The sequence below is a fragment of the Coenobita brevimanus genome, chromosome 55 (genome assembly GCF_032717465.1).
Source record: "Coenobita brevimanus isolate Jiangsu-jjx chromosome 55, ASM3271746v2, whole genome shotgun sequence".
Taxonomy (NCBI): domain Eukaryota; kingdom Metazoa; phylum Arthropoda; class Malacostraca; order Decapoda; family Coenobitidae; genus Coenobita; species Coenobita brevimanus.
This window is the reverse complement of record NC_137008.1, coordinates 47,166,360-47,182,149: the sequence shown is the minus strand read 5'-3', so window position 1 is coordinate 47,182,149 and position 15,790 is coordinate 47,166,360. Positions and strand designations below refer to the sequence as shown.

Here is a 15,790-nt window from a genome sequence, read left to right as displayed (position 1 = left end):
GATAGTTGACAAGCTCCTCTATTTCGATGAAGCAGAGTGGCCCGCATCAGGGCACGTCATCCACCATGCCCCTGACCTTCCAACCCGACGGCCAGCAGGACATCCAGCACCTGTGGCACCTGCTGCAGCACCAGCACAGGTGCCATCACCACCGGCTCCTGCACCAACACCACCATCTCCAGGAGGAGGGCCAGGACAGGAGTCAGCACCACCATCACCTGCAAGACCAGCACAGGTGCTGAGAGAACCTTCACCGGTTCCTGGTCCGTCGGGAGAACCTGCTACCACTGCCATGCCCGGGCCTGCAGCTGCACCTCCAGGACAACAGGACCGGGGAATGCCAGGAGGACAGCCAGCCAAGCGTCGTCGTTTCATCGATGACAGAGTGCGGCTGGATACGACACTGGGCCACCGACGGGAGAGGATCCCCGACCGGAGGAGGCTGCGGTGCACCCTGTGTTCCCTGGCGAAGATGAGGAGGGACACAAGTCACATGTGTCCTGTTTGTGATGTGGCACTGTGCGTGGGTGATTGCTTCGAACAGTTCCATGCCAAGCGAAGTATTCCCTAGTGCAGTGTACACACACACACACACACACTAGCACAAACACTCACACACACACTACCACACTTACACACACACTAACACAGACACACACACACACACTCACACATACACTAACACACACACACACACACACACACACACACACACACACACACACACACACACACACACACACACACACACTACATACCTCCTCATCTTCCAGTCCCACAAGGTCCTACAACTCCATCAACACCCCTGGAGGAAGTGAGTTCTCCAAATTTTGTTGATATGTATATTGACCTATTATCATTACCCCTATAATTTTCAGGCAAATAACCGTCTTCTCCTATATATTACACATATGACAGAAAGTAAAGCTTCATTAGCAGTAACATGGAAAAAGTAGTGTTCATGTGTAGTAGGTTACTATCTATCTATCTATAGCCCGATGCCCTAATCACGCAAAGGGTGGCCGCAGACAAAACGCCTCCAAGTCGCTCTGTCACCCACCATTTGACTACCCTCCCCCCAACTAACCTACCCCTCCCTCATATACCTCTCAACTCCATCCCTCCACCTCATCCTTGGTCTACCTCTCCCTCTCCCTCCCTCCACCTCACCTACATACACCCTTTTAGTCAGTCTTTCATTCTCCATTCTCTTCACATGTCCAAACCACCTCAGTGTATTTCTCCTAATCTTCTCAACCACATCCACATCCACCCCACATCGTTCCTTCACTTCCTCATTCGTCAACCTGTCCCACCACATCACTCCACATGCTCCTCTCAAGTAACTCATTTCCACTGCTCTCACTCTTGACTTATTCCCCTCTTGCAAGGTCCATGCCTTGCTTCCATATGTCAGGGTAGGGATCACAATACTATCATGCAGTGACTTCTTAAATCCCATACTCACCTCTCTATTTCTCATCACTGCTTTCAGTGTATCAACGACCTTCCTTCCCTGGTGTACCCTTTCACGCACTTCATCCCCCAAAGTTCCATCCTTACTCATCACACTACCCAAGTACTTGAATGCACTCACATTCTCCATATCCTCACCATCCAACCTCACTGCACACTCTGTGACTTCATTCCTCTCAAACACCATAACTTTACTTTTGTTTACATTAACTTTCAGCTTCCTCCTCCTACACACTGTCCCAAATTCATTCACCAAACCTTGCAACTCCCATTCATCTTCACTCAAAAGTACTGTATCATCAGCAAACAGCAACACCGGAAGCTTCCAAATCTCACCCTCATTCATTAGAGCCACCCCCACATCCACTGCCCTACCCTGCACCTCCTTTACAACCCCATGCATGTATATATTAATCAGCCATGGAGACATCACACAACCCTGTTTCAGTCCCACATTGAGATCAAACAACTCACTCAGCTCACCATCCACTCGCACCGTAACCCTAGCTCCCTCGTACATACTCTTCACAGCACTCAACAATTTCCCCTTCACTCCATATATTCTTAATACCTTCCACATACCTTGCCTATCTATTCTGTCATAAGCTTTCTCCAAGTCCATGAAGGCAGCATACTCTTTCCTTCCCTTCTCTAGATACTTCTCCACTAAACATCTTAGAACAAATATCTGATCTACACACCCTTTTCCCTTCCTAAATCCCCCTTGTTCTTCTCCAACTAGCTCCTCTGTCATATACCTAACCCTATCAATGAGTATTCTGCCATATATTTTACCAGTCACACTAAGTAGGCAAATACCCCTATGGTTACCACATACTTCTCTCTCTCCTTTTCCTTTATATAAAGGAACAGTTATACCTGATTTCCAGTCCTCTGGAACCCTTCCCTCTTCCCAAGCCAATCTACACAACTTCCATATCCACTCCACGACAATCTCACCCCCATACCTAAGCATTTCACCACACACTCCATCAATTCCTGGGGCCTTTCCCAACTTAATATTCTTCATCGCTTCCACTACTTCCACCCTACTGATCTCTTCCTCCCTCCTCGCATCTCTTCTTCTCCCAGCCATTCCCAAACCACTTAAACTCACACTGCTCTCACTCTCCACATTCAACAAATCCTCAAAGTGCTCCTTCCATCTCCTCAGTTTCTCTCTCTTCTCCACCAACAATCTGTTATTCCTATCTTTCACTCCCCTACTATTTCCCCTTTCACACTGCCTTACTTTCTTTACCTCCTTCCAAAACAATTTCTTACTCTCCCTCCATTTCACACTCAGATTCCTCCCAAACTCCTCATCCACTTTCTTTTTACTCTCCTTCACCAGTCTATTAACCTCCCTTCTCCTGCTCACATATACCTCTCTCTTCTCTCTCTCATCTTCTCCCCTACCTCTACTCGCTAACCATTCACTCTATGCCTTCTTCTTTTGTTCCACAGCTCGTTTCACCTCATCATTCCACCATGCTGTCCCTTGCACACCCTTACATCTCCTCCTCACTCCACAAACTGCCTCACACGCTGCGCCTATCTCTTCCGTGAATATCTTACATACGTCTTCCACCCCTTCCATCTGCTCTAGCTCATACCTTCCCAGTCTTTCTTCCACTATGCTCTTATACTCTGTCATTTTCTCACTATCTTACAATTTCTCCACTCTTCTCACAGGAGTTGCTTCCTCCTGTCTTCCCCTTTGTCTCCTCAACCACTTTCTTTGCAGCTTTACCTTGGCCATCACTAAGTGATGGTCCGAGACTCCGTTCCCCCACCCTCTCCACACTCTTGCATCCAACACTTGTCTTCTCATTCGCTCATCCACACACACGTAGTCTGTCATTGCCTTTCGTTCAACAAGTTCACCATCCATCCTCCTCATTACTCTCCATGTATATCGGTGGATCATCTTATGCCGAAACTTACAAGCACAGATGTCCACCAAAGCACTACCATTCCCATCTACGTCAGCTGGCACACCCCACTGACCAACCACTCCATCCACTCGTACATTCCCAACTTTGCCATTCATGTCTTCAATCAACAGCACTCTCTCGCTCTTCTCAAACTTGTCCATACACGCTTCTACACTCGCCCAAAACTCATCTTTCACTCTTGCCACTCGATCCTCTGTTGGGGCATACACACATACAATCGCCCACTCTTGTATACCTACTTTCATCCTCACCGATACAATCCTTGCACCCACTGTTCCATACTCTCTCATATTCTCCTTTCACTTCTTGCTTATCATCAGACATACTCCCTCTCTTGCCCTCTCATTTTCATTGACTCCCTCACATATACCTAAACCATATTCCCATTCTCTCACCCTTTCACCTTACCATTTAGTTTCAGTCAATCCACATATATCCACTTTTGCATCCTCAAGCACCTGAACAATCTCTCTCTCTTTCACTTCATCATTCACTCCTCTCACATTCCACGTTCCCACCCTAAGAATGTCCTTCGTCCGTTCCTTAGTCGTCAATGTATGGTCCGTCCAGGTCCGAGGCGCTTTGTTCGCTTTTTTAGTTATTTCTTTTTACGGGGTGGGGCACTAACCTACCACCAACCCTTTTAGTCGCCTCGTACGACAAACAGGGATACTGGGGGAGTATTCTTGAAACCCCCCTACCCCCAGAGGGGAGGATTCGAACCAACGCTTACAACTGCGTGAGTACAGCAGCTTACCAAGTGATCTATTTAGGTTACAACTATAAAAAAAAAAAAAAAATGGAAAATTTTAGTCTGTACAAAAAAAAAAAAAAAATGGGAGCATAGTCTTTAGGCAAAGGGGGAGCAGACATTTTTCTTTTTCCTCACTAGTGGTAAACTCAGAAGCACTCGGAGGAGTAATCTCACTTTGTCAGCCAATTACTTGAAAACTATTGAGCGTATTGACTTCCTGTAAGAACCATGATAAAGAGCAGTAAAATGTATGTATGTTCAGTTGCAGAATATAAGCCTTTGGGAGCATTTTCTGTTGGAAAAGCTGGGGGAACAGCCGTGTTTTTTTCCTTGCTAGCGATAAACTCGGAAGCACTCGGAGGAGTAATCTCACTTTGTCGGCCAGTTACTCGAGAACTATTGGACGTATTGATTTCCTGTAAGAACCATGATAAGGAGCAGTAAATTCTACGTATGTACAAGACATAACAATGTAATATCTATGATAAGAAATCGTTGTTACGTAGGCGGGAGTATAGGGTATGCTATGCACACATGACGAAGGTGACGTACGGACGTGAGTTCCCAGTTGTTTTTGGCGATTTACTCAAAAACTATGAGGCGTATCGAAACCAAAAGTTGCTCATTAGAAAGCTGGTGAAATTCTGCATAATATTATGGAATAAAAACATAACATGTGCGAGAAAATTTCTGTTAGAGCTCCTTGATTTTTTTCCAAAAAAATCCCTTTCAATTTTTGGCTATTTTCTCGAAAACTACAAATCATATCACAACTGGATTTGTCTCTTTAGAAAGCTGATGAAATTCTCTATAAAAGCTTCTAACAACATTTTCCTGTATGATAGAAAACATTCGAATGGTGATGTTGGGAAGTGAAAGTGACGTAGCGAAATGTTTATTCACGGCTGCCTAATGATGTTTTATTCGGGTTTCCCTGTTTTTTTGTGGTGCTTATCAGCTATGACAAACATCGACGAATAAGATGACATAGGTTTCATGGCAGTATATTGATGTTTGGGTGGCGAAAATAAGGAGAGAATACGTGTTATTTGCCGCACGCAGGCAGCCGGGCCGGCCGGCTTCACAGATAAAGTCGTGCGCCGGAAAACTTACTGAAACTTATCGTGCGCGAGAGGGTTAAATCCATAGTGGAAAAGTTTCTAGAGAAGGGAAAGAAGGTGTATGTGGCCCTCATTGATTTGGAGAAAGCATATGACAGGGTGGATAGATGAGGAATGTGGAAAATATTAATAATATATGGAGTAAATGGGAAGTTACTGACTGCTGTGAAGAGTATGCATGAGGGTGTTAAGGCTGCAGTGAATGTGGATGGTGAAGTGAGTGAGTTTTTCATTTTGGATGTTGGATTGAGACAGGGATGTGTCATGTCTCCATGGTTGTTCAATCTGTATATGGATGGGGTAATAAAAGAGATACAAGGTAGGGCAGTGGATTTTGGAGGGACCCTAATGAGAGAGGGCAGCTTATGGAATTCTCTGTACTGTTTGCGGATGATAATGTATTGTTAAGTGAAGACGAAGTCAAACTGCCGGGCATGGTGAATGAGTTTGAGAGAGTGTGTACGAAACAGAATTTAAAGGTGAATATAGGCAAGAGTAAAGTTGGTCTTCGAGAGAAATGAAGGCGCTGAATGTACAGTGAGATCGGATGATAATAAAATGGAAAATGTGAGTGCATTTAATACTTGGATAGTGTGATGAGTAAGAATGGAAGTTTGGAGGGTGAGGTGCTTGAAAGGATACAGCATGGAAGAAAGGTTGATGATTCTTTGACAGCAGTGATAAGAAACAGGGAAGTGAATATTGAAGTAAAAATTACTGCATAACAGTATTGTGGTACCAACTGTAATGTATGGAAGTGAAGCTTGGACTTTGTTAGAAGGACACAAGAGTGACAGCAGTGGAAATGAGTTATTTGAGAGAAGCATGTGGATATACATGCAGAAACAGACTGACAAATGAGGAAGTGAAGGAACATTGAGGTGTGGATGTGGGTGTCGTAGAAAGCATAAGGAGAAATGTGTTGAGGTGGTTTGGCCATGTGGAGAGGATGGAGAGCTAGAAGCTAACAAGGAGAATGTATATGAGTGAGGTGGTGGGGGGGAGGAGAAGGGGAAGGCCAAGGATGAGATGGAGAAATGGGGTGGAGAGGCATATGAGAGAGGAGACTGTGAACTGGGAGCAGGGCAGTGAAATGGCGAGGGACAGGGCGACATGGAAGCAGTTTGCTTGTGGTCGCCCCTTACAGGATTAAGGCATCTGGCAGTAGAAAGATAGATAGAAATTATTATTATGAGATCAGGCAGCAAGCTTGGTGTACTGTAGGTGGTGAGGTTGTTGGTGGTGGGGATGAGGGTTATTAAAGTTTTATCACTCCTTCTCCAGTTATTTCTCTCTTCTGCTCATCTCTTTGTCTCCTTCTATTTGCAGCTGGCATCATTCTTGCTTCAACTAGCTGTCTTGACTGTTTTTTTTGTCTTGGGCATTGTTCTGAGCCATATAACTGTACATTAGGATGTAGTCTCATTGGGCAAAGTGTAACAGATCAACGAGCACATTTCAAGCTTTGTACAGTGGACCTCCCTAGATTAAAGAATGGAAGCAAAAATTCACTGTAACAAGTGCAATACCTCCTTTTTTGAATGTGAAAATTGTGAATTTTTCTATTTAACCATAACTTTTGGACACCTACTTCCTGAAGTCTTGAGACATCATTTTTCCTCTATATTGTCCTTTATATAAAATGTTGATCATAGGATTAAAAAATTGTATAGGTGATGACTTTTATTTAGCAGATGATGTATTAAAGTATAGTTTAGTTTTTGATGAATAGCATAAAATCACGGGACTTGAGTACCGCTCTAATGTAGCCATCTCTTGCAGCCTTTCCCTAAACTGCTCCAGATGCATGTGTTACCATCCTGATAGAGCATTCCACACCTTGTGAGTGACATGGTATCTTGATCACTGATCTTAGTGAGCTCTTCGTCAGACAAGTGCATTGCTATTGGTGGTTCTGTCATGCACTTCTCAACTGCAGGAAGTTAGTTTGTCTATCACCAGATGTCTCAGTCCCATAAGGGGTGGCCACAAACAAACCACCTCCATGCCTTTCTTTCCCCTGCCATTTCACTGCCCTTCCCTCAGGTCACCCCTCCTCTCTCATTTACCTCTCTACCCCATCCCTACATCTCATTCTCGGCCTTCCCCTCCCTCTCCCCTCCTGCACCTCACTCACATACACTCTACTCATTAGTCTCTGGTGGAAGTAATTCCTTCAAATTGTTTGCACTTCGATTGATCTTTGGTGATCTAAATTCTCTGATACATAGTTGTGTATGGTTATGTTGAATGGTTTCGATTCTGTCTGTGGCCAGTTTCCAATTTGCCCGATCTGTATCTGCTAGCATTGCCAGTAAAACATTTTCAGGGTAAGCCCCAAAAACATTTCTTTAGATTACCTGCAAAACAACAGTCTCACTGGCAAGTGGCAGTAACTACAGTAGCTTGATGTGCTCATTTAGATGTATTGGGCCAGTTGTGCATGTTGGACGACACTTGATGCTGAACCACATCAATCCATAGAGGCAGCTCATCACTACTCTGCTCCATTTCTGTATATAACCGACAGATTTTACTGGCAGTCGTAAGCCATCTTGCATGTGACATTGGCCCAGGCTTCTCCCGTAAGAGATCTTCATCCATGACACCAGTCCTTAAAGAGGTAGGTTTAATCACAACTCAGTTCTTCAAGGTCAACGTCTGGAAGAAGGGGGCCTTTAGCAGTACACTGAATACCTGACCTGGAAAGTGACAAACTCTCACATTTAGCCAAAGCTTTGCCAGTTGGACGTCTTCATTGTGTTACACTTCCAGTTGGACCAATGAGTTTCTTGTACAAGTGGTGAAGTGGGAGTTCATTTAATGCAGACTGCAGATGAACCACTGCAAAGGACTACCCAGGTGGCATTCTGGCTGATAAATGGCTCCAAATTTCCATCCCGCATTTGTGGCTGTCCCATCGGCTTCCACTGCAATCAACTTATCTGCAATATTCGTTTCTTCAAACAAATTCTGAAATCCTTCCACTGTGTCAGTGCCAGTTGCTCGGTTCAGTGTCAGATGATCTAGACAGAAGGTTCCAGGTTCTCTGACTAGCACATGGTGGTCTTCAGTTTCCTTTGTCCCATACTACAGTACTTGTTCTTCTTTTTCTCCTTGACTGATGTCATGTCTCTCCATCTGTCGAAAAATAGAGCAGTGATTTCCTCATCCTGGTACACTCAAACCTCAATTTAAGGGACTAAATGGGGAATCAACTTGTTCTTTATGTGAAAATGTCCCTTACTTGAACATGTCCATTGTTTTACCACATATGAAGACAATCTTATTATGAACTGCAATGATTGTTTCACTTATTTATATGATTATGAATATTATTTTATGGGTACTGTATAAAGAAACATATTAATGTGTATAACCTAGACATTACGTATCATTTTTTAATGGTCTTTTCCATTTGTCAGGTAGAATATGGAGTCCCTTAAATCTGAAATCCCTTAAATGGAGATCCTTTAAATCAAGGTTTGAGTGTAGTTTACTGCTTCCCTTAGATCCCTCCTTACCCTCTGTTGTGCTCTCCATACATTGTGATGGCTGATTACATTTCTGTGATCTCCAGAACTAATGATGCCATAGTTAACTAATGTAGCAGTACTGATAGCTGCTGCAACCCTATTCGACACACAATACTGATCTGCTTCCAAAGCTAAAATGGGAATTCGTGTAATGTTCCTGTGTGTCTGCATGGCAATATCACCCATCCACTCATCAAAACTTTCTTCACTTGAGACTGATTCTGCTGAAGTTAATTCAACGATGTTTGAAGAGGATGCTACTTCTTTCCTTTTCCTTTTTTCCCTCTGCTCTTCTTTTCTTTCTTGCATCTGATCTTCTCTTGCCTTCCCTCCCTTCATGATGTTGGTCATCTTCCAATCTACTCCACAGATTTGAATATTCTGCATGGTTCTCTTGTTGATTTGAAAGGCATACGTTCGTCGTGGAACTTTCTTTTCACAGTGACACGCGGACAGATCATCACAGTCGCACGCAGCGATATCAAACAAATGATTATGTTTTTCTACAAAATTCTTGGTTTTTGCAGCCTACATGCCTTGTTTCGATGCATGTGAGCCTTCTTCCATCAAACAAGAGAGCTTCGTCTTCACATTTTTTGTGTACTGTGTTGGAATGTTTTCATGTCCCTAGAGGCTAGTAAAGTAATCCCTCAATTATCCAGACACTCCGTATATGGACGTTAGGCCTTGGGTGTATTAGGTCCGTATCCAGATTCATTTGTCCGTAACTGGACCTAAAAGTTCCGACTTCGGTGGCTGGCCTGCCAGCCCACAAAGTCAAAAAAGTCCATTGGATGGCTCACCGGCCTCTCTGTCCATCTGCAGATAATATACAGTAACTCATAAGCAGAGCAAACAAGGCTGTCCGGCTCCCTACCGAATGTTTGAAATCCCCTGGTCACTCCGATCACCAGAAACGTACCGGCAGCGCGCGAGGGAAACAAATATAACCCACAAACTGAGTGAGAATGTCTGTCCAGCTCCCTGCTGAATTGTCAAAATCCCCTGGCCACCCCGATCACTGGTGACATTTCGGCAGCGCATGAGGAAGATAGAGTGTAACCCATAAGCTGAGCGAGAATGGCTATCCAGTTCCCTACTGAATGGTTGAAATCTCCCAGCCCCCCAGATTAGTGGAAAATCCCGGCCATGCACGGTCATCTGCCCCCATACTGAATGGTCAAAGTTGCATCGCCATCTGGATTACTCAGCCAGTGATGTACGGGGACCCAGTGTTTCTGCCACGTTGCAACATTTGCCTGGCCGAGTGAAGAGGACCCTTGCGTTCATTGGTCAATGTGGCTTTTGCTTGCATGCTTATAGCCAATCATGGGTGCAGAATGGCAGTGCTGTACATTCCCCAGCATTACCGCACCTCAGCTCCCGCTTTTCTCTTTTTGCGTGTGGACATGCTTAGCTGAGGTTAAACAATAGCAGCTTCCATTGTTGCATTTGTGGTGGTGCCCTACCTTCTGCAGGCCATAACATTCCTCTGTGGTGTTCTCATGTGTGTGATGACGGCCCCATTGTATATTGCAATGTGTGTTTTGATGTCTAAAAACAGCCCAAAGACTGCAGAACGCTACCAAAATTAGGAGAAGTATTGTGCATATGATAGTTTTTTTTTTTTTTTTCCGTGTATTCTTAGTGTTTAGGATTACAGTATACTGCATATTGCAGTGTGTTTTGATGTCTAAAAACAACCGAAAGACTGCAGAACACTGCCAAAATTAGGAGGGGTACTAGGGATTTTTTTTTTTTTTTTTTTTTTTTTTTTTTAACAGGGTTATATTGCATTTTCCAGTGTGTGTTTTTTTTATGTCTAAGAAAAGCCAAAAGACAGCAGAACAATGCCAGAATTAGGAGAGGTACTCTACATATTGGTAGGGTTGTGCATTTTTTTTTTTTTCTAGTGTGTGTTTTGATGTCTAAGAAGACCTGAAAGACTGCAGAACACCACCAATATTAGGTGGGGGTACTGTACATATTGATATTACTGTGCATATTGGTAGCTTTATTTTTTTTAAATTATTATTATTATTTTTTTGCATATTCCAATGTGTGTTTTGATGTCTAAAAAGAGCCAGAAGACCACAGAACACTGCCAAAATTAGGAGGGGTACTGTACATATGGGTTGGATATAGGTAGGTTGTGAGTGCAGTAGAGGATATTGCTCCATACCCAGACATTGCCTGTATCCAGTTATGCCTTTGGCTCTCTTATGTTGGATAATCAAGGGATTACTGTATTTGTTCTAAGTCTGGAACAACACTCCTGTTGTTGGTATACTGTATTTGTTATTCATCAAGAAGAGGAAATGTTTGTAACTTCTAGATGGGTTTGAAATTGAGAGGAAGATCTGATAGTGAAGAACTAAAGCCAGTGTCTTTGGCAGTTGCATGTGTTCTTGCATGCTCATTTTAATTATAAAACTTAGTGTCAGAACACAAATGTTTCTTTTCGTTTCATGTTTGAAGGGTCTGACATATTTGCATGCGTCGGCCTTGACAACCTAGTGGTGGCTCTCCACGCTGCTCAATCTCTGGCAGCTTCCCTGTTCAGTCCCTCATCTCGTAGGTCACACTCAATGACCTCTTCCCACGTCTTTTTCAGTCTGCTTCCTGCAACCAACCCCTAACATTAACTCTTCTCACTTTCTGCACCCAGTTATCATCCCCCATCCTCTCCACCTGCCCAAACCATCTCTTTCTGCCACTCCTTATCACAATGCCAATACACTCCAGTCCCATCCTACCCCTCAACTCTTCCATTGTAAACCTATCCTCCCCAGGTCTCACACTCAGGGTTGCAGTGCACATCCACCTAATCATTGTCATTTTTGTACATTTGAGCCTGTGAATATCTTCTTCCATTACTGCCCAGGTTTCACAACCATACAGCATTATACTCCTAGCACATGCTGCATACAAAGATCCCTTAGCATGGAGGGAGAGCCCTCTCAGTGTTAGGAGAGGCAACAGCTCCCTGAACTTCTTCCAGCCACTCCTTACCGTAGCCACAGAAGTAGCTCCAGCCCCTCCTCCAGCACATAACATGTCTCCTAAATAACAAAACTCTTCCACACAGTCAAGAGACTCACCAGCAGGTTCAGTTCTTCCACACCTGACAATCTCCTCCTGCTGTCCCTGATACACTGCACACATGAAATCATCATTATTTCGCAGTCTACCTCAAATATCACTGCATCTTTTATGCACCCACTTATCACAGACACTGCAAAGGATGGAATTACAGTACAGTACTTCCAATGCCCTTGTGGCAGATTACACATGGTCACACTCCCTCATCTTTGACAGTACCACCACCAGCCCTAGATACCATCACTTCTGTTTTATCTGCATTTGCTCTTAAGCCCTTGTGTCCCATACCATCCCTCCATTTCCAAAATATTTCCTCCACTTCCCTTTCAGCCTCTTCAGCCAACACCAAATCATCAACATACAACATCTCCCATGGGAGTCCATATCTGAAGTCACGTGAGAGGGCATCAAGTAAAGATAAATTATCAGCATGAAAGATAAAAAAACATGAGAACAGACATAATGTCAAATGAAATTGAACTTCACTTCTATATGCTTTAACAAAATCCTGATATAAAAAAATACACTGCATTCTCACAGGTTTAATTGTTTTTCTGGACATCAAATATGGTTCTAAGCACTTTCAAAAGTTCGTTTTATTCTTTATTTTCACTGTTTTCTGGTCAGATTTCACCTCAGATCTAATTGTGTAAAGTACTCGAAAGTAACGACCACAATGTGATTTTTGTACTTATTTACATGCAGGAAACATGGTATTCCATGTGTGGCAGATAATTTGAGGGTTCATTTTTTAATTTAAACTGGACAGTTGTACAAAACATGAAGTAAGCATCATGATTTGTCACGACACTATACCCTAATGTACGATGAAGTAAGTGAGGGCGAATGAGAGCAAGCAGGTGCAAACCTTCTGTCTCACCCAGAGCACTCAGCTCATTGATGAGTTGGGATTAGCACAGTCGCCCCCCCTCATATACACATGGAAGAAACCTGTTGCTAAAATATACTGTTTATTCTGTTATACATTTTTTTTTCACAAATTGTATTACAGCCATTGCCATGATTATCCAAGGGTCTTATGATGGTGTAGGGCAGTAACAGGGACTCATAGTCCAAAATATTGTGTATATTGCTATAAAGCTCAGGTGTTAGAGATTCGGAGAGTAGACTTCGGACCACCACTTAGTGGTGGTGAGAATCAGGGTTAAATGAAATGGGGGAATAGAAAAAGGGAAGGACAGGAGGATGTAGTTCATACAAAGAGGGTGGAAAGGTTACAAGAGGATGGAAAAAAGGCAGAATATAAGAGAGAAGTGGAGGAGCGATTGGATAAATATGGATTGCAGGAAATGGGGGATGTGGAAGGTGTGTGCAAGAAATTCACAGAAGAAATCTGTGCAGCATGTGAGGTGGTGTGTGGGGTGAAGAGAAAACGAAAAGGGGTGCAAGAAACAGCATGGTGAAATGAAGGGGTGAGATAGGCTGTGGCACAAGAGAAGGAAGTATATATTGAGTGGATGAGAAACAGGGGTGTGGAAGAAGTTGAGAGGTAGAAAAGAGAGTTATATGTAGAGAAGAAGAGAGAGGTGAAAAGATTAGTAAGATGAGAGTGGATGAGGAATTTGAGTGGAGGGAATGTAAGGTAATATACTGGAATGAGGTTAAAGAGAGTTAGAGTGGGTATCAAAGAAATTATTCGGGGATCGAAAGATAAAATGGTAGATTACTACTGGAGAAGAAAGAAAAAGTGATCAGATGAAGGGAACATTTTAAGGAATTGTTGATCATAGAAAATGAAAGTAATGTGAGTATAAGTGGCTGGGGAAGGGCTTGGAGATGGAGGGATCAGAGAAGAGGGGAAGAAATCAGTAGGATGGAAGTTGTGGAAGCAATGAAGAAAGTTAAAATGGGGAAAGCCCGAGGAATTGATTGATTGTGTGGTGAAATGTTGAAGCATGGGGGAGAGATAGTAGTAGAATGGATGTGAAAGATGCGCAGATTGGCCTGGGAGGAAGATAGAGTCCTGGAGGATTAGAAGTCGGGTATAATTATTCCCCTGTACAAAGGAAAAGTGGAAAAAGAAATGTGTGGTAATCATAGGGGTATATGTCTTCTTAATGTAACAGGAAAAGTATATGGTAGGATATTTTTGACAGAGGTAGGGAAATAACAGAGGAATTAGTTGGAGAGGAACAGGGAGATTTTAGGAAGGGAAGTGGTTGTGTAGATCAGATGTTCATTGTTAAGTCATTAGTGGAAAAGTTTCTAGAGAAGGGAAAAAAGTTGCATGTGGCCTTCATGGATTTGGATAAAGCATATGACAGGGTGGATAGACAAAGATTGTGGAAACTATTAATAATATATGGAGTAAATGGGAAGTTGTTGAAAGCTGTGAAGGGTATGTATGAGGGTGCCAAGGCTGCAGTACGTGTGGATAGTGAACTGAGTGAAGTTTTCTATTTGAAAGTTGGATTGAAACAGGCATGTCTCATGTCTCCATGGTTGTTCAGTCTGTATATGGATGGGGTTATAAAAGAGATACAAGGTAGGGCAGTGAATGTTGGAGCTACCCTAATGAGAGAGGCCAGTGTGTGCAAACTCCCTGTACTGTTGTTTGCAAATGAAACTGTGTTAAGTGAAGGTGAAAGGGAGCTGCGAGGTTTGTGTAAGGAACGGAATCTAAAGGTGAATGTAGAGAAGAGTAAAGTTATGGTCTTCGAGAAAAATGAAGTCAGTGCATGTACAGTGACGTTGGATGAGGAGACATTGGAAAATGTGAGTGCATTTTAAGACTTAGGTAGTGTGATGAGTAAGGATGGAAGTTTAGAAGGTGAAGTGTTTGAAAGGGTATAACAAGGAAGAAAGGTTGCTGGTTCCTTGAAAGCAGTGATAAGAAACAGAGAAGTGAGCATGGAAGTGAAAAAGGCACTGAGTGAGCATGGAAGTGAAAAAGACACTGCATGACAGTATTGTGATACCAGCTGTAACATATGGAAGTGAAGTGTGGACCTTGTTGGAGGGACACAAGTCAAGAGTGAGAGTAATGGAAATGAGTTATTTGAGAGGAGCATGTGGTGTCATATGGAGAGACAGACTGACCAATGAGAAAATGAAGGAGTGTTATGGTGTGGATGTGGATGTGACAGAAGTGTTGGGAGAAACACACTGAAGTGGTTTTGCCATGTGGAGAACACTGAAGAGGAGAGTGTACAGTATGTAAGTGAATTGGATGGGGGGAGAGTGAGAGGGAGGCCAAGAATGAGATGAAGGGATGGAGTGGAGAGGCATATGAGAGAGGGTGTGTGTAAGGTGGGAGCAGGGCAGTGAAATGGCGGGGGAGAGGGCAACATGGAGGCGATTTGTTTGTGGCCACCCCTTATGGGATTAAGGTGTCTGGCAATAATTAGATAGCTAACCCTTGGCAACACCAGTGCTGTGATATTTTTCCTCTGCATTTTGTATTTTTCAATTTTTGATGATTTTCCTGCCGGATGCTTCCCTCAAATCCTAGGGGTAAACTCTGCGCCAGGTAGTGGAGGATTGTATTCTAAAATTCATCATTCTAAACTTTGTTATATTATTTTTCATTGATTTTCAATCCTCTTCCAGAGAGCGACAGGATGAAAGCCTCGGTGCGGCGGTGTTCAGATCCTCTCCACTGCCAGCACTTGTGGGATGCCATCACCACCATTCGCAACCACAAGCAGCTTCCATCATTTGACCGCATCCGTCGCTATATGAGCCGGATGCACAACATGGAGTCTGGTTTGTGTAATGTTGCTTTAAGGGTAACATTTTGATGATTGTGTCTTGATATCACAGTGGCGTGAAATATTCCAAAGGAATCATAACTACGTTTAGAAAAGTCGCATATAGGGGAAA

At 43.3% G+C, this 15,790-nt stretch overlaps 1 protein-coding gene across 1 annotated transcript in view; it reads left to right on the top strand.

Moving 5' to 3' along the window:
- Positions 1-15,790, top strand: part of LOC145401213 (zinc finger MYND domain-containing protein 11) — a 643,482-nt gene that overhangs the window by 191,597 nt on the left and 436,095 nt on the right. The window contains exon 3 of the mRNA XM_080273521.1: positions 15,518-15,673. Coding sequence (XP_080129647.1) covers positions 15,518-15,673 — 156 coding nt within the window. The remainder of the gene's footprint in view (positions 1-15,517; positions 15,674-15,790) is intronic.